The sequence below is a fragment of the Centruroides vittatus genome, unplaced genomic scaffold (genome assembly GCF_030686945.1).
Source record: "Centruroides vittatus isolate TY-2023 unplaced genomic scaffold, ASM3068694v2 contig_1863, whole genome shotgun sequence".
NCBI lineage: Eukaryota > Metazoa > Arthropoda > Arachnida > Scorpiones > Buthidae > Centruroides > Centruroides vittatus.
Window position 1 is genome coordinate 148461 of NW_027121147.1, and position 24966 is coordinate 173426.

The window sequence follows — 24966 nt, forward strand, 5'->3', positions numbered from 1 at the left end:
AGTGTATTAAATCTGTAAATAAAAACTATTTCTAAATTGTTTTATTAGAATAAAAAATGTATTTGATCATAATTTAAATAAAATTTACTTTTTTAAATCTTCTTGTTTGTATTATAATCCATTAAATTCCAGTTTCTTTAAGAAAATCTTCCTAACTTGATGCATAACGCTTTACTGAACATCTCAGCTGAGTAATCTATTTTAATGTTACAACAGCAAACCGTAAATTTGGCTTGAGCATTATCTTAGAGTAGCCTTTCGTATAATTCAACATTTCTCATTGTAAAGAAGCTTACTTAAACAATTCTTAACATTTTTAAATGTTGGTTATTTAAGGTAGCGGCTTGAGGATTATATTTTGTAGAATTTAAATAAATTTCTATTATTGATTTAAATTTGTAATATTTTTTCCAGTTATTAATCAAAGGTATTATTTCTATGATAAGCGAAGTTGTATTTCATGCACGAAAAAATGACATAGCCAGTTTTTCATAATCTACTTTATTTCTCAGAATCTTAGTTTCTTTTTTTCTTTTTGGTCACTTTTATTCCAAGGATGGGGAAACTTTTAAAGGAATCTGATGGGGATAGGAAATGGTATCGGAAGAGGAAAGAAGGTCAAAGGTTAGCGGCAGTGCAGCAATTACACTTTCCTACACGCTATTATAGTAACTTAACACGTATACACGTACTGTATGTATATATACATACATATATATTGTATACTTATTTATCACCAGAACTACAGGCTTTTTTTTTTTTGAGTGATAACACCACCACCAACAATATGACATGGATATAACATCACATTCACTTACACAACTGGGCAAAAAATATATAAGGAAAAAATTAAAAACAATTCTCAACAATAACAACAATAATACATCGAGCAACGACAACATTTACATTATGTACACACCGCGAAAAATTAATCGAATCAAACAGAATGAAAATAAGTCATCATCACTTGGAAGTTTTGGTAGAATTTCTACCAAACACCGACGTCATCACTCAAGCTGCCTACTTCCAGTAGGGCGCCATACATTTCCGACTGTCTTGTTTCCACCGCATCGTTTGATTATTTAAATTAGCAGTTGGCGGCTTAAACGGAAGCGATGTCATATCCTGTTTCCATGAAAGATGACGTATGCAACAACAGCTATAATAATTAACTCATTAATAATAATAATAATAATAATTACATACAATAATTATTATAACAACGCGTCGTGCTTGTATCAATCGTATACTTATCTAGAAAGTTGTACGTTGTCGGTGTTTCATGGATACATATAGTAAGTTTTGTGAGAAATTGCCATCTGAAGACGATTTCCCGTCTACACGCTATTGTGTGAGGTACCATTGTCGCCGAAGTACAATAAGTCCCGAAGCATTTGTGCATTAATAAGGGACATGCTGTATACAAATGTTCCTTTATAAGCTTATGTTAGGAATTGATTGCTGTTATTTCTTTAAGATCCTGTTCAAGGCTTCTCGAAAATTCTTCACGAGTTTACTGTCATTGGAAGAACTGTTTTTTATGTTTTCTTTTTCCTTCAGGAATAAGCAAAACGGAGACTGTTCTTTTGAAAATACGTTTCTGCTGAATGTTGATGATTCAACGTTGTACTTTACGTTTCACTGTATAATAATGTTGTGCAGAAATATAAAATATTTCAGCTTAAATTTTGAATATGTACAAAAACTACTAGAAAAAAAAAAACAATAGCGAGTTAGGCTTTTCGAAACTCTTGGGTAATGCATTGGTATTGATGGCAATTAATTTTTATTTATTTAAAAATAATTGTGTGAATTAATATAATTTATTAATAGTAAATTAGAGGTAATTGCAGCTTTCAAGGAACTATTACAAATGCTTAAGTATTTTCCCTCTTTAAATTAGACAAATCATTTTCATTTTTTTTAATAGTTTCTTAATTGTTTGACCCGTAAAATAATTTAGAACGATTGAATTTCTTCTTTCGATAAATTACTTTAAAATAAATCTTCCGAATTTACACCATTTTGATTATCAAACTTAAATTTCAACATTTGATTTTAAACATTTAAAATATAGAAAATCTTAAACAAAAACATTAAAATTTTTCAAAGCTATAAAGGTAAATAGAAAGATTTTTAGAAAGGAACTTTTTGTTTCTTTAACAAAAATGCCTTACACCGAAGCGAAACAAGATTTGAAAGTACTGTATAACCTTTCTATTTCTTTTTCCTCTTTCTTTAACTGGACAATTTAAACTACAGCCTAGAAAGTCAAGAAAAAAATCGAATTGAAGAGCCCTCCGGCGACCCCGAAAGCTTAGCAAGATTACCAATTGAACCGCTGAACTGAGTTCCTAACGCTCTCTTCAGCTATAGCCATGAAAGGATTGAAGTAACCAAAATGAGAAACGACAAATGGGTTCTACATTCCTGCAGCTTTTTTATTCCCTCATTCTTTTGTTCTAGGGGACTTCCCTTCTCCCGTTTCTGCTCCGCTCGTGTGTTTAACCTCCACCAAGCAAGCCTTCTCGTATCGGAAATCAATCTGGGTAGAGAGACAGGAAGCTTTAAAGTAGGACTTTCTCGATGTTCTCTAGACTGTTAGAAGTAAGAAAATAACGAAAATCTGAAACTCTTTTAAACAGAATTGTGGTGATGACTTTGTGAAAAAGAATCTTTAAAAAGAGCATTTGACAAAAGAAGATCTATTCCTGTATGCAAATAATAGTCTTACTTAGATTGAAAACTTGATCTTGCAGATAATATTATTGAACATTATACCTAAGTTATGCAACAAATCTCATTCGAACAAAGAATTCTAACACTAAAACAATTTCCCCCTCTTTACACTTGATACTTTCTATAAATCTTGTAGGATTCTTTTCGTAATGGAATTTCTTGGATATTTGGCAACCTAAATTCACTATACGATAGATTTATTACGTATTTTTTTTCTCAATAAATATCACTATTCTATCACGTTGTCTTCTATGCGACGTAACTTAATCGTAGCCTATATTTTCGTACGTATTTGAAAACCTAAATAATCTATGCCGACTACATTGTAGTTCTATAGATTAAACTGAAGAAAATTTAGACTATGAATAGATGTTATCAAATATAGACTACATTAAGCCTTCATTCTCGTATAGGCCTACGTCTCGACTTATTTTTTTGAAAATTGTACAAATTTAATTATGTGCGAGCATAAAAGTGTCTTTTAATACTGTCGAAGGATTAGATTCTTCGTCTTGTTTTGTAATAACATTCTATATGGATACCATCAGACAGGTTACCGTTCGATTTTGATCTTTTTCTGATCAATATATTGCACTTAATATTTAAATCGAAATTTAATTATAGATAAACTTAAGATAGATATGTGAGCTTCTCTTTTGATTAGGTGAAAAGTATTGCCCCAACCCTTTTCAATAGTTCGTTTCGGCAAAGAATCCGTCTTAACTTCACATCATTTTTGAAGACAGATATACATCACGGCAATCATTTCCAGATAAAAGAAGAGAAGTAAATATAGTAATTTGTTAATGTAATCTATATGGCCTTCAATTCTTTCACGAGAACGTGAATATAACTTACACCTCCTCTCAGTATCAATCTTCGTGGTTTTCGAAAAACCGAAGACTATTGACAAAAATGATGAACAGTTTGAATGTATATTTTTTTTCCGTATACTTGTTGTAACGTATATTATATAATATTCTTTTTTATATATTGTGCACGTAAACACCGTGTCCATATCTAAATTTAGGCTTTGGTTTCATTGTGAAGATGGTGGTGATGATCTGGCATCATCTGAGGTATCTGTGGTGGCACAGCGTTGGCCATCTTATGCTCTTTCTTCCATTTCATCCGTCGATTCTGAAACCATATCTTGATCTGTCGTTCAGATAGACATAGAGCGTGAGCTATTTCTATCCTTCTTCTCCGCGTCAGATAACGGTTGAAATGAAACTCTTTCTCCAATTCTAAAGTCTGGTAGCGTGTGTAGGATGTTCGCTGCCTCTTGGTCTCACCCATGGCGTTGACACCGTCTGAAAACACAAAGAGAAGACTAAACGTCAGCACATACGACGTAGACAAATTCCAACAACGCCCTCGGTCATTTTTCATTCTGCCTCAGACCGCATGGTTTTCATTCGCGTCTTACAGACAATTAAACCTATGGAAAGAAAAACGCAGCATTTCTTTAATAGGTTAAATGTCTCTTGGTTGTTTATGTAATTTTGAGGATCTCAGAGGTGGTCTTCGTTTGTGAAGAATCGTTTCTAAGATAAAAATAAATTAACCGTTCTGAGATGGTCTGAGCAGAAATACTTCGCGCTTATATTTTTTTATAGTCGCATCATTAATAACTAGAATTATTTTACATTGAAAGATAATGATAAGATATTTCAATATAAAAAAGCATCATTAAACCAAATTTTCTTTAAATAATTCCACGAAAAGATTTTTATTTGTAATTAAAGTAAACATAATTAAAAAATATGTATACAATTTGAAATAATTATTAAAATTTTTTATGTAGAAACAATTTAAAATAATGTTTGAAAGTCTTAACTTAATTAAAATATAGTTTTAATTTTTAATAAAAAATAAATTTTAAAGATTAAATGTAATATTCTAAAATTAATTAAGTTTATTGATATTATAAGTGTTAAGTATGAAGATATAAAACATTAAAACATGTTTAAATTTAAGTTTTAAAGTATATATTTTTGTTATACGAAATTACAAAATAGAATACAACTATTTATATTTTAGAATCCGTTTAAGTTCTGCACCTGTTACAAACTGGCATACAAAAATAAATTCCTTTGTTTTTAAAGTTTTTACTTTTGTAAGAATAAAATTAAATAATAAATCAGAATTTTCATAATTTAATCCTTATCATTTCAACATTAATTAGTCTAAAATCTCAATTAAAAATCTATTCATAATTAGTATTTAAGAACAAATAAATAAAAAAATCAGATACCGATCATTACGTATATAATTTATATATTTATTAAGTATGAAAATGTTTTTTTTTTAAAAAAAACCTCTTCAATCTCATTAAAATTATACAATAATAATTTCATATATCAAAATATAAACGTGCTTATTTTTCCTAATAATTCCTCTAATCTTGTCATCAATATGTCATATTATAGAAGGAAACTAGATTTTATATATATATATATAACTACACGAAATTTGACATTTTTTTCCTGGAAGAACAGGTAAAATTGCGAAAACTCATCACGCGATAGATGCAAGAAGATTAAGACAGGATGGGTCACGATGCCTGTAAATTACGTACTGGATGCAAATCTAAGAAATCATTCACAAACTAGACTTATTTTACATCATAACATAATCTGTTTCTTCTTATAACAAATTGCAGTATATTGTTTTCTTTGGTTTCCATAAGAGATTGTAGAAAGATATCTCAGAAAATTTTCTTGTGATTAAGTCCAGACCCACTTTTCGTTTACTCAAAAATTCTCAATGCTTTTAAGAGACTCGGGATGAGTGATGCAGTAATAAAATTACAATTTAATCAATCTTCTTTCTGTAAATTTTGTAAATTGTTTTATTCAATGTTCTCTAATGAGTCTAATAATTAAATTTTAAATAAATTACTTTAACGCATTAATATACGACTCGCATACAAGATAATTGTGTTAATAGTTAATAAGTATTCATATCTTAAATTAATTTTAAAAGATATAATCTCAAGATACTACAGATATCATCCGGAAGGAATAGGATAATGTAAAGTTTAAAATTATTTTTCCGGAAAACTTTTAAAAAATTTAACTAGACGAATTAATTAAAGAATTTTGAATGTAGACAATCAGAAATTTAATTTATTATATAGATATAAAGCTGTAATTTTAGTGTATAAACTATCCTTACATATGGTTATTCTATATAAACTTACGCATTTATAAGTCTAAATTTCTCAGTAAAAATTCTCTCTACAGTAAAATAAAGCTTAAAATATACTTCAAAAGCTATATTATCTAGTAGAAATTATGGTATTTATTACTTTAAAGCAATCTTTTCTGTATTACATGGTATTACTATATAATTAGCTCATACCAGAACACTTCGTCTGTCAATGTACTTTGTTTAAGTAATGAAAAATAAGCGAGTTATAAAGGAAAAAAGTCTGTTAAAATAGAACTTGAATAACATAAATTAATAGAAAACAAATCAATATTCGTATAACATACAAATCAGATTTCAGATATCATTACATTAACTATAAGATATCATGTTTACTAAAGATTTAGGTCAGATACAACATGTTTACATCAGTTATCGTTTATCCAAATTAAAAGTACATCCGATTGAGTTTAAATTATTTAATAATATGGTTAATGTAACCCTTGGTGCCAAGATGGCGGCTCGTCTCTGATTCCAGCAAGGAAACACTAAGGATGCATGTTCTAACCTAACCTAACCTAACCTATTCTAATAATTTGGTTGCTAATAATTATGGTAATTTATTAGAATATGTTAGGATAGGTTAGGTTAGAACGTGTGTCCCACTGTTTCCTTGCTGGAATCAGAGACGAGCCGCCATCTTGGCACCAAGGGTTACATTAACCAATAATATTATTACTAACTAACAACAAATGTATTATAATTAAGAAATTAAAACGAAATTTAATTTTCTAAACATTTAATTAACGTTTAACTAAATTTCATATCACTTTTTAATTTAAACGTAATAATAATTTTAAAAAAAATTTATTTTAATATTTCCTTAAAAAATTAAACATATTTATAATGCTACTAATTAAATATTTTATATCTTAAAATTCGTTTTAATAATAAATAGAAATTCTCCAAGTTAAAACATTTTTTAATTATGTTTAATTAAATGATTAAAATAATCAAGAGGAAAAAAATTATATAAAAATAATTAACTGTTATTCTGGATTTTTGAAATGTCAGCGTGTTAAAACCTTTTAATATAAATTGAAAAATTGGTGCAAAATTTAAATAACAATCTTTCGAAAACTGGAGAATCCCTTATTTTATGAAAAATGAGGATTAAATAAATATAGCCATTGTTTTTCCATACACGCGATTAAAAAAAAAATAAAATAAAATTCTTTAAAATTATAGGAGATTAGCATCACTTTTAGGAAAAAATGTTTCATGACTCGAAACAAAACCGAACAATTTGGACCAAAATGCCTGAGGATAAAACTGATAAAAAGTCTGATAGTAAAGATCCTGAATATACTTCGGTTGTGCTTGGCTAAGAACGTGGAATTACCTTTTTCCAAGGTTATCCTATAATCCTTTCTTGGTTCAATTCTCTCTATTCTCCAGAATGTACCGATGATTATTAACATTTAAAAAAATATTTAGGAACTATATTTTAATTTCATACAATCTTCTTCATTAATTTTCACGTTTACTTCAATCTAACAAGCAAAATAATTAAAATTCTAGTTATTTTCTATATATTAATTAAAAAACTATTTTAAGATTTTCTATTTTTTAAACTCTAAAAATGCCTTAAATACATTAAAAACTTTTCTAAACATTCTAATTTAAAGTTTTATATTAGAAAAATATAATTTTCCCTTTCTAAAAAGGATTTAGTAAATTATTTAAATAACTTAACATTGTAACATTCAATTTATTCCAATAAATAATATGTATTTAAATATAGATTTTAATGTAGATTGATTAACATTTAAATGATATTTTAACGAAAATTTTTAACAATTAATTTTCTTCCCTTTTTTTTTTAATAATTAAAAATTATACTATTTAAATTATTTTACGTAATATTAACGTGCTTAAATCTATTAAATATTAAATAAAAATAAAACTTGTTTCCTGGCTACAATTATTTTAATGACGCTCATCTATTGTAATAAATCATCAATTCAAGTAAGAGCGTATCAAAATGTCTATCTTTTCGCTTACTATCATATTCATTCATTCGATATAATTATCGATATAATATAATTTCCGTTTATTTCTTTTTTTTATAATAAAAATTTAATTAATAAACTTAAAATTAATATAAGCGCAATAAATAAACTTAATATAATAATCTACACTAGACGATTTAAATTAAGATATTTTTATAATTAATTCGTTAAAAATTAAAATTTTATCGTTAATAATAACAGTAAATAAAGAGATTTTTAATGAAAATTTAATTTGTTTATGAATCATTCACCAGAAAATTAATTTGGTTATTTTTAGAGATAGACAAATTACTGTACTTGATTCTTAAATCTTAATTTTCTTAATCTCTCAATCTCGTTATTTATATAGCAAGCATCTTTAAAAATAATAATAATTTTTTTTTCTCCACGATTTTAATTAATTTATAATCAGAAATTAAATAATTATTTTTAAAATTGAGTACGATGAAAGAGAGCATTAGTGTTATGAAAATTTCTTTGCCATAGTTTCAATAAAAATGATTGATGTTTGTTATTCCTTTATGGCACATGAAAAATTTTGAGTAAATAAAATATTTTTGGAAAGTATTCTATGCCTCGGATCATTGTAAAAGAGTACAAGAAGAGAGCAGACTGATCGTAAAAGAAACCATGCATCAATTCGAATATAATATTGATTTTTCATCATCCACAACTTTTCTATACTTTAGAAAATGACATTAATCAAATGTTCACGTATAAATCCTGTAAAATTTTAATCTATAGATTGCAAGTAGAATGATGAGAGGTATTCAGTAAGGTATTTTCTACGTCAGTGTACTGTACAGTATTCAGTTCGATATTACTAGAATTAGGCCACTTTTTATTGATTAAAAACTTCATAATGTCATCTCATTAATGCTTGAATATATAAAATTTATTCAAATTTATAGCGCAAATACACAAAAAGAACTATACTCTACAACGTATAGGATCATTCTTTAAATATTTAAAAGTCAATAAAAATACAACTTTGTATATAATTATTTAAAGTTTATACTAAAATGTAGACTAACTACATTATTAAATTTTATAAAGTAGTTTTGAATGTATTTTTATATATGCAATAAATTTAATTTTATTTGTAGAACGTGAGAATTTTTCTACCTGCATAACAATTTATTAGTTCTAATTTCTCTTTCTAAACTAGTTTGTTTATTGTAAATGCTAATAATAATTGATTTTTAATGTCCCTTTTTAATATTAATGCCGTATTGAGGTGAACTAACAGAATTTTAATTACATTCACATTTGGTATATTTCTAATATTTATTACGTTTAACTCCCGCATTTTATCTCAATTTTAGCATTTTTATCTCTATTTTAATTTAGTTTATTCGCTAGAATATTATCAAGTCATAATTAAATAATAATGAGGAACAAGATGTGCTTGGCTAGACACTTGTCATATCCGTATGCTACACATTCAATCCAGGATGAGCTCGGTTCCTCTTCCTATCAGATATCAAATAGAATCGCAGGAAAGCTATCTTACCTCATTTACTGTTTTATAGCCTATATCTTATAATGATTTATATATATATAAGGTAAATTTTCATTTCGTATGTTAAACTGGAACGAATTGTTAACTGATATTTATATATAAACAATTTCGGAAAATATTGTTACATTTATACTTACAATGTTAAATATTACAGATAAAATAAGAAAAATCTTTTATTTCTTACTTTAAATTGAACCAAATTAATTATAAATTGTCATTTTTATAGAAAATTGTGGAAAAATATTGTTCGGATTCTTATAAATTGATATAAATTACCCAAAAATGTTTCAAGGTGATTGAACAATTTAACGATATCGAGAGTTTCTCGTAATGCGATAATGGTTTTATCTAATTTAGTTTGTGACTAACGAAAACAAAGAAAACCAATGATAAGATTGATTACTTTTAAATGCTGATCGCTACTATTTCAGTGACTTGAATGAAACAGCAACTAAAATATCCATTACGAAACTTTAAAAATGCGTTAAAATATTAATTTAAAAATATTTTATTAATGAAGGAATAAAGCAAATTATATAAATTTGAATCTAAAGTATATTTTATAATCGAATGTACAGTGCAGTACGTAAATAATTAGATTATTATAATTTAATAATTATACAAATTTGGAGAAAGTTGTAGTTCATATTAGTCATGTAAGCTTATATTAAATGGCTGTTTCAAGGTCAATAATAAGCTTTCTAATCGCTAAAATATTATAAAATCAAATTTCTATTCAAAGTTCAAAACTATTATAGTAGAGTGTCCAAATGGTTTGCTTAATGGTGGACTAAATGACATTACTATCGTGTATACTAAGTTCATTTAAGTCAGCCATTTAGCTAATTAATATTTGAGTTTAATTTAATATTGTTTAATTTATAAATTGAAATTAGCTGGAAATTAATGATTATTAATAATATATTAACATTTTATCTTAAATTACTTTAATAATACATCGATAATATTATTAAATAATCGAATTATAAAGTTTGGAATATACTTCTTTAAGTAAGACTTCCCGCTATGATGTAATGCTTTTATATCTTAATTATCTTTCGTATGTTAATGCTATTTAAGATAACTGTGTTATATTATTATTATTATTATAAGTGTAATTATCAATATTTTAACGTTGATAGTCAAATATAGCATTTGATTCTTGGCCACTTGTTTAGGGAAATATTTCCTTCCATTAAGATTCCAGTAGAGATTATTATTGGAGAAAGACGAGGAGATATGAACATTAGGATTCCACTGGACATACCAGTAAGGCAAGGACAATTAATTGTCGACAGGTGAATAGATAGCCATCCAGTTTGCAAAGAGATGCCGACAGAGAGGTCCTAAGTTGGCGCGTCCACAACTTGAACACTCAAGAAGGAATATGAAATAAAAGCAGAGAGCAGACATGATCGATTAATTTCGACTAGAATCCACTAATTTCTGTCAATAAAAATGACAATGAGAAATTTCACGGACTTTTCTAATCTTTTACCAGAAAGGTTAAGTTTGTTCGTGTTATATAGACGTAAAGATGATAATCAGCAAGGAAAATATAAGCAACCAGCATTCACTTTCTCTTTAATTTCCTTTTAAAGTTTCAAATATTAATTTATCAACAAGAGAAATATCTACCGAAATAAATTTCTAGACTAATAAATTTTATCTTAATTTAAATATTGTCTTTACTTTCCACAAAGGAGTCATTATTTATCTAAATTATATATAATGTTTAACGACGAATTACAATTAAAATTCACAAAGAATTGACTTAAGTTTTATGTTTAATCATATAATTTAAAAATTTTAGGAAGAATTATTATTAATAATATTTATAATTATATATGAAATACTCTATTTTACATAATAAAATTAACTTTATATTTGATGCTTTTATAATAAAATAAAGTTCTATAAATTAATTTTCTATAACAAAAATGAATTTTTGTTATAGAAAATTTCATTTTTAAAACATAAATTACAAACTTTATAAATAAATATTGGATGAAAGTTGATTATTTCACTGAAACTAATTGTTTTGGAATGCAATAATAACTATGAAGGAATTTTTTTTTAATATATGAAAATCTGAGATTTTTAACCTTTGACAGTTAAAACAACAAAAAAATTAATGAAGTTATCAAAGATTAAATAGCGTCAAGGATAATATGTTTTATTGAATTTAAAAAAATGAATCAAGGTTGATAAGTTCTGTAAGGATAGGAAGAAAAACAACGATACACAATGTTATAATTTATTCTGTGACTTTAGAAAATGAATTAACCTTCTTTTATGGGCAGGAACAATGATATTTATCAGCAAGGAAAAATTAATAAATAATTAAAGTTAACAAATTGTAGGAGAAGCTTGGTTATTCACTCTAATTATGAATGATTGAATGATCATATTATATCTCATTTTTTTATTTTCGATGAATAATTATAAAATAATCAATTTTTAAATTAAGATTTAAAATTTTAATGGTTTCGGCTGTATAATTCAGCAATTACTTTTTTTAAATGTTTATTATATTATATATAACAAAATTGGAGTGAATGAATTTATTTTCAATTAGTTTGTATCAATTTAGGTCACGTTAATGTGTTTTTGATCATCAGCATTATTATTATAAAAGTTTTAAAATATATTTTATATAGAAATTTTTGCAATGTCGACATATTTTACGTTACTATAATAATTAACACTGTTACAAGAGAAAAGATATTTTATTTTATAACATTACATTTATTTTTCGAATATTTAATTTAAATAAATTCAATAATTTAACTAGAAACCATCTTAATTGCGAGAGAACACTTTAAAAATATACTGTATAATTTAAAAATGTGATATGAATTAATATAAATCTACACATTTAAAAAAACAAATATAGAAACCTTTAAAAAATAAATAAAAAAATTTATCAGATTGATTTATATTCATTTATTTAAGAATCATGTTCTACAAGCTTTTATCTATTAAACATTTGAGTGTATCAATTAATCTTTTACTATGCATTATGTAAATAACACCATTTGATTACTTGTAATCAAGTTATGTACAGCACAGGCCTTCTGCTAAGTTAACTGAAAAATAAATCAAATTATTTGTACAATTTTAAAATAATGTTTACCATACGAAAATAGTTTTACACTTATATTTATTTTTCTTCTATTGTATAAGATATTTATAGGATAAAAGCTTACATTTTTATATATACAAAATGATAGATAATTTTATAACGATGCTTAAATATTTTTAACTATTTATAAAATTCTTTTTTATGTAAATAAATTTATAGATTTTAATTGAAAATAATTTCTGTAATTTTTTTCCATAAATAAATATTCGTAATCATTATTTTACATTCCCCCCTCTGTTTTTAAGGACTTAAAAAATATAATTTTAATGTACAGAAAATTTTAGATATTAGAATATTATTTTAAAATTACATTTTGTATATGTATATATCTAATATATATTGTAGGCCTATTAATATAAAATAAATGTTTATTCCTAACTTTCATTCCCTATTAATGTTTTTAAAATAAAAATCATAATTTTGCTGATTAAAAAGTATTTAATCACTAACAGATGATATAATATTAGTGTAAACTAATTATTTTAATTTTGTTTTATTGCCAAAGACTACGAAAGTACTATATTTCTGCTTATCTTTTGTCTGATATAATGAATAAACTTGGATTTACAGAAAGAAAAACAATCAAACTGATTCTGTTATTAAAATATAAAAATTCTTTATATATTTTATAATATATACTATAAAATTTTAATTAAATGTATTAATTAAAACACTACGTAACTAGCAATGATTCTATATAATTTTTGTACAGACTGTCTTCTTTACCCTAGAGGATTATAAACATCAGAATGCTCTTAAAAGTTCTAATTTATACAATATTTATTTAAAATATACTATAATATTAAAGAATTTTTATCACTTTTTAAAATATAAAATCAAGAAAATGAGATTTTTATACAATTAAAATATCCGAAATCATTAATTTTTAATGAATTTAAGTTCGAAGATTCAGAAGTAGATGAAGCGTTATCAAGAACCAAATTAAAAGGTCAATAAAATAGCCTAATCTCGATTTTAAATCTCGTTTTCTAAGAGAACGCATTTAAGATTTTATGATTACAGGAATAGGCAGCGGTGCAGCATATTTCCGATTATCTTGATAATACTGCGGTTGAATGTAAACAAATGAACAATTTATTATTCAATCCAACAACATAATAGATTTTTCGATTTGGTTCAATGAATTTAAGTTAGCGCATCATTCGACCGTATTTTTTTAAAAATATTTTTTACTTTCGTACTACAGTGGTACGTATCTTAATTTTTCTACAGGTATGTAATGTACTGTACTACAGCTTTCCGAAGAAAAAAAAAATTTGCTATATATTCTTATCGAAAGATACGATTCGTAAATGACAATGCACCTGTTCATTTTGCTTGACCGATGCAGAATAAGTTATTTCAAAAGTGCGATATGGTAACTGATGATAAATGATGAAGAGTCAACGATGACCTTTCACAATCAGTCAAGTATCTATCTATCAATCAGGTTCTAAATCTTCACATATTTACATTTAATATCCAATACTTTATGTAACTTATTAATACATTTTTATACTCGCTATCTCTCTCGACGACGACATGCAAAATTTAAACGAAAAAACAAAAAAAATAGAAGCTTTTTAAATTATCTCTGAAAGATCATTTGGAAAATTATAAATTTCAATGAGGTCGTCGCAAGTAAGCATGATAATATCAAACTGAAGTATGCTTAAGAATAAGAATAATTGTTTTCTAACTATTCTACGAAATCAAATGCGTGATTCTGATAGTAGTAAGATATCTTAACAGACATATTTGTTAATTATGAGAGCCGCTATACACGAGATACAACGATCAAAAATCAATTGTGCAGTTTCCTGTTAAGAAACAGCTTATACTTTCTTCTATATCATCAATAAAAACGTAATAATAAATTAATTTATTTTATTTTTTAAAATTATTTTAGTAATATTGAATATATTGCAGTAACAATATATTATAAAATACTTAGAAACATTGATTCTGCGCTGCAATCTTTCATGTTTCAAAATATGACATGAAAACACTAAGCAGATTTTTCTTGAAAATGATCCAAAATCAGAATTTTTTTAAATGAAATTTTTCATTTATTTCCTTACAGAATTTTTTAAATTTTATTTTGAATATTAAGAGTGATAAGTTTCTGATCACTTTACACATTAATCATTCATTAAAATTAGTGAATTTACATTATCGAGTCGACTTAAATAGAATCCGTAGACTAATTAGCAAATTTTTAAAATAAAAACTTACAGATTAAAATCATTATACATTTAATAACGTTAAATCAATTACAGACTTACGTCATTTCATTAATTATTTTTTTAAAATCGAGAAGATTTTTTTAAAAAATGTTCGGAAATTTTAATAGGAAAATTTAGAATAAATGTAACTTATATAAAAAATGATAAATTAATGGACATTACATCAATTGAAATTTTTAGTAATTTCAAAATTATTTAGATTAATTCATTAAAAATTATCTAAAATTTTTATCTCGAACAACTTAACGTTATATCATACAATAAATTAATTGAAAAAAAGTGATATTAACTGGTCCAGTTTCAACAGTTATTCAAATATTTTCGATGTGAATTTGAAATTAATTACTGACGAGGTTTTGAAATTTTCAAATATTAAGAACATAAAAACAGAACGTGTTTATCGTACTGTACTGTACGTCTTAAGTTAACATTAAGTGTAACATTCTGTAGAATGTACTTTAAAAGAAAGTTAATTAGAGATAAATTAGATATTCGATTAAACTTCACTTGCAATTTTTTAATTTATTTTAATGAACTTTTCAAATTTACATCAAAGCTCGAATTTTTCAATTCCAAATTATAATTTGTTTATTGAATATTTAGCTTAGTAAACACACATTTCTTAAATAATTAAAAAAATTATTAAAATTTTATTAAAAGAATCCTTTAAAATTTTAAATTTTCTAATTATTACACATTACAAGTTATTGGCATTATAAATTGATCTATATTCTACGCTATTTATGACCTAGAACATTTCAATTGCCATTCTACTTCAAGGTTATATTTTTAAACAAAAAATGGAATACTTTAGTAATTACAATGCAAAATTAAGCTTTAATTACATATAAAAAGCTTTAAATATTCCAAATTAATTAATTTAATAATAGACTATCCGCTTACGAAGAAACATGTTTTTATATGTTTATTATTATTGATGATTAAAATGATTGAATATGCTTTGAAAACTTGGGAAAAATTTGCAATTATTCATTTAAAAAAAAAAAATCAATGATGGCGTACACGATACACCTATCAGAGTTGGTCAAGGTCAAAAAGGTAGGAGTGTTCTTGTGTTAATCATTCCTAACCATGAAAATATCGTGATGTCTAATTTGACACAAAACTTTTATTGGCACTAAATCAATAATAACACTAGTTAACATGTCTATTTAAGAACGAATGGACAATAGACTATATAACGGAATAAGGAATAGTGAAGAACAAGGAACAAAAAACACACAGAAAAACTGTGAGCGTTAAAGAGCTCACAGATTTTCCTGTGATTATTTTAATTATAACCTATTTATTTTTATTGTAAAAGTGAATGTAAATTTATTATTTAGCAAACAAAAAATTAAATATTATCTTTACATGAGTTTTAAATTGATTTAATTATTATACAAGATTTGAAAAACTATTTAAAATGTAATTATTTTTAAGTGGAATATATGATACTTTATGTGTCATTTTAATAAATTACTGAAAAAAGAATTTTAAATTTATAATATAAAACAATATTATAGTCTTGATCAGCGTATTACAGAGAATAACATTAATTTTACATACGTCTAATTATATTTCTTTATGAATAAAACATATGTAGGCCTGTATGTAAGCTTATATTTCCTTAATTGTATGACTATTAAAACTAGAATTAAAGTATATTTTATTATTTAAAAACTTATATATATAGATCTATTAGAAGTATATTGAACGTTAGCGTACTTATAATCATTATTCTTTAGAATGACATAAACACTACTGATAAATCGATTTATATTATATTTCTTTAAAAAAAATTTAAAATTTATAAAGAAAATACAATAAAAACTGTCATATAATTAATATTTTTTTAGAATTTCTTTTACTAAAATTCAATTTAATAAATTTTTATATTCTTAATTCTAATGCATTAATATTCGTCGCTATAATCTAGATATTAATTATTTAAAAATATTATTTTAATAATAATTTGACTATTCAAGTATAAAATAAGTCTATTAAATATATTTTTTTTTATAAAAAAATGATCTAAAAACGAAGTAATGTAATTTTTTTTCTAATATTTTATACTAAATTAAATGCAATCTACTGGAATATTTAACCAAGCCCAGAAATGATTAATATATTTGATGTCAACAATTTAAGTAAAAAAAATTCTGTACTTTTAATAATATAATACTTGAATAAAGTGAAAGACAGGAAGAAGCATCGAAGTGTGCTCATCGTCCCATGGTTGATAGAACCTCGTACAAAATATTATTGTTGAAATCTAGTTAGCCATCTGGAAGGCCAGAAAGGAAAATTATAGTAAAATCTTTTATCATGTATATAAGTTACTTTAATAAGGTTTTAAATGTGATTTGGTTCACTTAAACTCTGTTCTTCTACTGTTCATTGTATGCTAAATATTGGTTTAGGCTATAGCGTATGTAAAATATTATCATTTTGATCTTCTTACATTTCCTTAAAGAAACAAATCAACTGTTACTTATACCTTAATTTATATACATAAAAGATTATAGATTTAATCGCTGTAAAGGAAAATATATTATATTTTATAATTCTTTAACAAGGCAAGTCATCCATAAATACTCATAAACAAACATACCAATTTTGTTTTTAAAATAAATATTTAAAAATATTATTTTAATTTTTTTTTCTTTGCTTATATTTGTAATTATGGAAATTTTCTTAATTATCTGAAGCTCTAGTTGACTTCACTTTTTAATGATAAAGAATAAAAAAAAGAGAATTTTAAAATAAATTGACTGTGCAAATTTGAAGTTACTTTACGTGTAAGCTGTCAAAATTGTATACTCATAATTGTATATAATTTCGATAATTGATACGAAAAACTAGGATACAAGTCTTTAAAATATTTGCTTTAAAGTAGAATTTAACAGAAAATTATATAGAATAAATGAAAGAAATTATAGGAAATTATGCATGATAAATAAAATAAAACTTCCTTACAATAAATATAAAGGAAAATAAAAAGAAATTGTTTTATTTTTCCTTACAATTTTTTTTATAAGTTTTAAATATAGGCTATCTATTTGTATAATATTGGAAAAAATAAAATAAAAGATAAATCATTGTAAAGGCCTACTTATCGAAATCCTATATCGTGAAGGATTTACGATAAATTTTTTTAGACTAAACCTCATTGAATATCTGATAATTAAAACTATTGAAAATACTGAAACCGTGTTTTAATATCAATTAACTCCTTTTCAAATGTATCTAAAGTAGATTTATAAAACTAATATATCTTGTAGAATGACTTAGATAAACGATTTTCTGACGAAAGCGGGCCAATTAAGTAATCTTGAAAAATCTAGAAGGAAAAAAATCTCTGTAGTAAATTAGGATTAATCTACTAAAAAAGATTATAAAAAAACACTCTTTATAGACGTCACGAGACAAAAACAGCTTCTTCCTCCCGTATCGACAAGGTTAATCTACTACAGTCAAACCACTTGAGTATAAAATGCCGCTTGAGTATTGGAGTCAAATCACTGACTGAACAAGTGAATGAATGCTTTTCCAAATGGTAAAAATAGAGGTCTAGTTATATATTGCAAACATATATATATATATATTTAACAGAATTACACATAGAAGTATAGCATAGAAACTCACATGGAAGTACAGTACGGTACAATATATAAGCTACAATTACACACAGATTAATAAATTGATGTTTATGTATATTTAATTTTAATAAAATAATTTTCTTCTTATTAAAAATATTATTTATATATTTTTCTCGCTGTAAACATGTTATTAATTATTGCTAAACTTGTCTTGAAAATACACTACTAAATAAGTTTAGCTGTGAAGATTTCCTTTGTTTACTAACTTACTTTAAATTAAGCTTATATCTAGCTTAACTTCTTTAAAAGTAAAATCTAAATCAAGTGTAGATTCAATTTTAAGTGTCTTGAATATCATAACTGCTATTAAATTAAATAAACTGGGTAAATGAAATCTAATTAAATATAAAATTGACTTATAATATATGCAAAGGAAATGAAAACTTCTGAGATTATATCTTTTAAAAATTAAACTTAATAGGCATAATTCTCTAGGGTAAATAGTCTAATAAAGTAAATTTGAATTTAATATAAAAGGAAAATTAATTTTAGTGAGTTTATTTATAAAAGTTCTTTAGTTAAGCATTTATGAAACAAAGTGCTTTTGTGTAAAGGCAGCATCACGACAGATGCTTCTTAATTAACACGCAACGTTACGTACTGAAATATTTAAAATTAGAAAAGCTTTAAAGACAAAATTTATTGAAATAATACGGACATTAAATTAAAAATATAAATATAAACCTTTAAAAAAATAAGGTTCATACAAATTTTAAATTTTCGAAACAGCATCACTCTCTTATCCATTAAAATAAACTCTAATCGAGTAACTTATCGAAAATTCCGTTATCACTAATTAATTTCAGAATTATATAAAATTGTTTTAAATTTTTCAAAATTATTATCAAGTTTTTTTGTTAATAATCTGATAGTTTAGGATTAAACGATATAAATTAATTAAATTTTCAAATATAACATAATTTCCATTCTTACGAAAAATAAATGATAATTAAAAATATTTTTCCTATAAAATAAATTCTTATAGGCTAAATCTGTTTTATTAATCGAATTTAAAAGTTTATGAAAAAGTCTGTAGCCTAATAATTTAAAATTGTTTATTGGATTTATACATTAATTTAAATTTTTATATTAATATAGTACTAAAAAATTAAATGAACAGTTTATAAGTCTTATAATATGGGTCTTAATAAATTAAAATATAAAAGTTTCGTCTTTTGGTTTAAAATTTTTCCGTTTTTATGAGCGTAAATGTATATAAAGGATGCCTTAAATTCGTATTTAAGTAAATTACAGCAATAACAATATTATTTAAAAAATTCTCGAAGGCCTAAATTTTTTAAGAAAGAAAAAACAGGAATAGTTTTGATAAATCTGCATAGTTCTATAACCATTTAAAAATGATTTTGCAAAGAATTTATATTGAAGCTATTGAAGCTTATGAACAAAAATGTTTCTGTATAATGTACACAAAGAAAAATTTAGTCAGTTTTTAACTCATTTTTCTCAAAATTGAAATTCACAAATTGCCTAAAAACTATTTTGACTTACACAATTCCTCTATAAGAGGAATGAATTTATCTTCTCGGACTCTTTGTTTAATGTACCAAGTCCACATACAAAACATCATAAAAGCAACAAGAGAGAGTGCCAACAACATCAAAACGCCGTCATTTATATTCAACATAGAACGGAGAAAATAATTTGTGGCAAGTTCATGTGCCGCCCACGACTCGATATGTACAACAGATTTAACAATCGACAACCAAATTAATATTCTACTCTTTCCTAATGCAAGGGAAGTATATTAAGTGTTATAAAATTGTAGTTTCTATTACGATGGGGTGGAGATAAGCCTTTGAGTACATCGATATCTTTCGAATTAAGAAGCAACTGATACCTCTTTATAAAACGTTTTCTTTATATTTTATTGTCATTATCAAGTATATGTCTAATTTGTTTCACTGAAACTTAAACTCGCTTTTATAAAGGTGTATTCGTTTCTACGATTTCGTTTAAACTAAAACTCGCAGCGTATTTATTCAATTTTTCTTGTAAAAATTTTATCTTGTGGGTTAAAAATTCATATGAAATATTGTAAATGTATATTAATTTTAAAAAAATATATTAACCTTCTAAAATATATACCATTTCCGTTTTCTAAAACATTGTAACTTACGCTCATCATTTAGTGGTTGTTTAAAAATCGAAATTTAAATTTATTTCCTCTTACGGAAGTTTAACTGTGGCTTGAATTATTTTGAATACGAATGGCTATTAAATTCATTTTAAACTATGAAGAAATCATCGAGGTTAGTGCAGTTTATTTTCATTAACTGCCCACTGCTGCTTATAGCGTATAGTATTTTGGAGCTGGTGTATTCCGTCCCGCCCTCCTGCCAGCAGGGAGGATGGACACTTCCCCTCGCAGATTGGACTAGACTCGGGCGACAAATTGCAAACAGAAGGAGGTCATTACCGCAGTCCCGACTCCATTGCGTGAGTAGCCTTGGGGACGGAGCATTATTTTCGCCGAGCAGAAACCTGTCAGCAGTACCCCTCTCCCTATTGGTCTGTGTCTGTGTCAGATCTGAGAATATGTTATGAATAGCTCATCCGTAGAGAATTGAAGACTGTTTAGTACTGTTCACCTTCAGAAAATTTAACTTCTGTTTGATGCTGTATAACATATATCACAGAATGAATCTTGATTTAAATTCTAACGGCCCTATTTTTTGCACTCTGACTACGAGTGAGTAAAATGTAGCTTACTTTACTTCATTAAACAACAAAGAATCGTCCCTATTGATTTTAAAGAATCAATAAATGTTCCCATCCTTATAACTTCAACTGACAACGGATCTACAGACTTAAAAATAGTATAGATTTTAAGTAGGCCTTAATCCTGTTCTAAGCGATTTGTAAAAATTGAATTTTGAATATTTACAAACCAAAACAAGAAAGAAACTTTAATAAGAAAGCGAATTTTACGTTAATTTTTATTTATTTATTTTTTAGTATTTCGAATTTGATTGTGAAAATATCTTAATACACACACATTGCTATCTTAAAGAATTTAGCTTTAAACCTTTATAATCCTTCCGTTTTAGAGCATTATCAAATAAAAATAATAAATGCAAAATTCACGAAATATTATTTATCTAGCATAACTGACGTGTCATCATCCCATTGTGAAATACTTGTTAATAACATAGTGAAAAGGATTGGATATATTATCCGGGATCTACCGGTGTTTTTAATGCTTCCAATTTATAGTTGTTGAGATTTAAATTAAAATTACTCGTGTATGAAATATTATTATTTTAAATAGAAATAAGAAAAGTATTGTTGAATTTAATTAATGCCTTTATACAAAAGTAGTCAATATTACTCATTTACATGAAAATAATTTTGACCTAAATACGAAAATTTTATTTATAAATCTCAGTTATTATTTCCAACGTTCTATTGCTCCTTTGCATTTTTTCGAAACGTTATTGCTAGTTTCATCTAAAGAGAAAGTGCTCGAAAAATATCGATTTTTTATAAGTGAGATTCAGAATTTCGCTTAAAACAGCCAAACAGAATAAACAAAGACGTAGACAGTTTTATATATCTATTCAAAAGTGAAAGTTTTACTACACCATTTGAAATTTGATAAGCGTAAAATTTTTAAAACGTTCATATTAAATCAGATTTCAATAGGCCTACAAATCTAAAAGATTTTATTCACGTTAAATTTACTATAAAAAACGTTAAAAAGAATTTTTGTAGTAAATTTCAACTTTAAAAAATATATACGTGGAATGTTTATATATAGACGAAAACTTGCAAAATAATTCATTAAGATTCTGACGGCGCGCATTTTATTCCATATTATTATCAATTTTTTTTTTTTTTAGTTTATTTTAATGAAAACGTGTTTATCCGTAAATATTAATACGATCGTATAATTACATTACAGGCTGCAAATAGCGTATAACGTAGGGAGCATGTGGATACTCGATCCGTTATGACGCATTTGAGTCATAAAAATAATTTAAAAGCCGATTCGGTTGGTATTCCCGCCTCGTACATAAACAGAATGGTTGGAAGAATGAGAAGACAAGCTCTTTGGCGACAAACAAGAGCTTGTCTCCCTTACAGCTCGTGGTCTGGTTAGGACATTCCCCCTCTTAGTTTATAGCGGTCATAAAACTGCCGAACGAAGAATTCCAATTGGGTCGGTGCCTCTTAAACGGCCGGTCTCTCGCACTTTTATGGCACCGCTAGTGAGCTAGTGAGCGAGTCTTCTAGTAAAATTATGGCTCTGAGGAAAGGTTTATAGTCCTACTGCTAGCCCGGTTTATGGGCGAAGGGAGGAGAGTACGTCCCTGACAGGAGAACCGTTGAGAGAATATTTACTGCGTTCTGGACCGTTGAAAACGGCGAGCGACCCAGTACGCCGCTGTCTATCGCACCTAGCTCGGCTAGGAGAAGGACCGAACCATTGCTCGAGACTTAACTGCTACATCGGAACGTAGAAGCCAAGAAATTTGGACTTACTTTGACCGACGTGGACTTTTCTCATCCATGGATAAATCTGTGGTGTTGTGTAGTTCTGTTTCTGCGACGCCGACTGTCCTCCCGGTGACTGCGGTTGAGGTGTCGGCGATGTCTGTTGATGGGGTTGCTGTGGTGGTTGCGGAGAAGGCTGCTGAGCCGACTGTTGCTGTTGTTGGTGGGATTTTTGTTGGACACCGACGGGACGTGGTGTGGGAGGCGAAGACTGGGGATCGGGACTCGAAGGTTGGTGCTGTTGATGTGGTCCTGTTGTCGTGAGGTCTTGCGGCGATCCACCCGTCGAGGCCTCGGCATACTTGCAACTCGGCACTGGTGTAGCCGACGGTGTAGGAGTTCTCGGACTTTGGGTTTGACTCGGATGATTCAAACGCTGAGCGCAACTACTGTAAGGATGATGGTCGCCGTTCTGAAGGTGGGGTACATTTGGTGCGCTATATGGCGGACCGTATTGTTGGACAGGTGACGAGGGTCCGCTATAACAGTTCCCGTAAGCTTGTTGTACTTGTGGCGTATAATAGTCAGCGAATCCTGACTGCCACGACCGTAACACGACGTAAGTGTATTGACGAATTGGTAGGAACTCATCTGTTCCGTTTGATTTGTGGCACAGCAATAATGGTGCCAATATCCTTTGCAATTTTGATGAATTATGGCCACACTGCACTCCGGGAAACCTCTGGCACACTTTTAATAGCGCATTATTCCATATATGGCACAGCCCATGCAACCACGTGACGAACGGCGACCAATCATGTCCCACCATAAGTTTCAGTACATAATCACGGTGTATAGTTTACCACAGAGCTACGAGGCGTCGTAGGGACGGCGGATTTGCTAATCGTCGACGACAATCCCCGACTGATATGTCGCCCCGAGCTCCTCGACCGAAAGATACAATCTCCTATCTCGCACCGTATAGTTGCTCGGCTTTCGGCAGACAAACAATTCTAAGTACTTGCTTGCTTGGAACGAAATACTATCTGGCCTCTTGCAATAAAAGTCAAGTTAATTTAAGCTTCTGCTAACTCTACCGGGATTGGATGCCTACCGTTGGAAACTCTTTGAAGTGTTATCGTCAACGAGAGTCAGCGGTGGCGACAGCTCCCGCGTGCAGTTCCGTCTGCCTCTCAGGCCGCGTGGTGGAACACTGATAACGTCTGCCTCAAGTTTCCAAACCCCGGGTTCGATATAGACGGAGAATAAGTGAGAGAGGTCGGACGCTAGGGAGGGCAGAAACAGGGACAGAAAGAGAGTAGCAACCCCCCGAGCCACGCACACACCGCGCCCCCTTCTCAGCTGATCGATACGGTCTCTGGACGAATGAGACGCTCCGTACATACGCCGAACCAGCAATCACATTATAATTTCTTCCCCTTCAATTAATATCTGCCAACGTTTCTCGGACTCGAGTTTTTTCCCCTTCTTTTGCCTCCTTTTGCCTTGCTCCGAGTTGCCGACCAACCCGCGTACGGATCTCGACCGAATCGTAACCCCTCGGAGCGAGACTATAGGTGCTGTAACACGCAGGTCTGATAGCCAGCGGGTCGAGAGTCGCGGTGAGTCCCTTTGTCGTTTCCGTTTGTCCTTGATCGGGACTAGAATATAATCTTCAGCAGATGTATTTTTTTTCTCCTAAAAAGTGAAAAACAACGGGAAGCAAAGACCGGCCTAACCTCCGGGAGAGTCGAAACTGTGAATTATTCATTATGTGCCGTAAGCATTGAAAGCTTGTCCGTCCACATAGGAGGAGGTACGAGCGTTTTACTGCCTACCTGTAACGATTAGGAACTCATTATAGTGTTAAGTAAACCCCAGCCATTCGAGGCAAAACTAAAAATGGTTCGATTCGCCCGTTCTAAACCAAATAGAATGTGTTTGTTTGATTTATTATAGTCCCAAAGCCGTA

At 27.7% G+C, this 24966-nt stretch overlaps 1 protein-coding gene across 1 annotated transcript; it reads right to left on the bottom strand.

Annotated features, from left to right (window-relative positions):
• Nucleotides 1-485: 485 nt before the first annotated feature.
• On the bottom strand, nucleotides 486-23695 carry LOC136969997 (homeobox protein Hox-B4-like). The gene is given in 3 exon segments (XM_067264358.1): nucleotides 486-4052; nucleotides 23043-23580; nucleotides 23583-23695. Coding segments are annotated over 3 exon segments (888 nt in total). The 5' UTR covers nucleotides 23646-23695; the 3' UTR covers nucleotides 486-3765.
• Between the last annotated feature and the right edge of the window lie 1271 nt (nucleotides 23696-24966).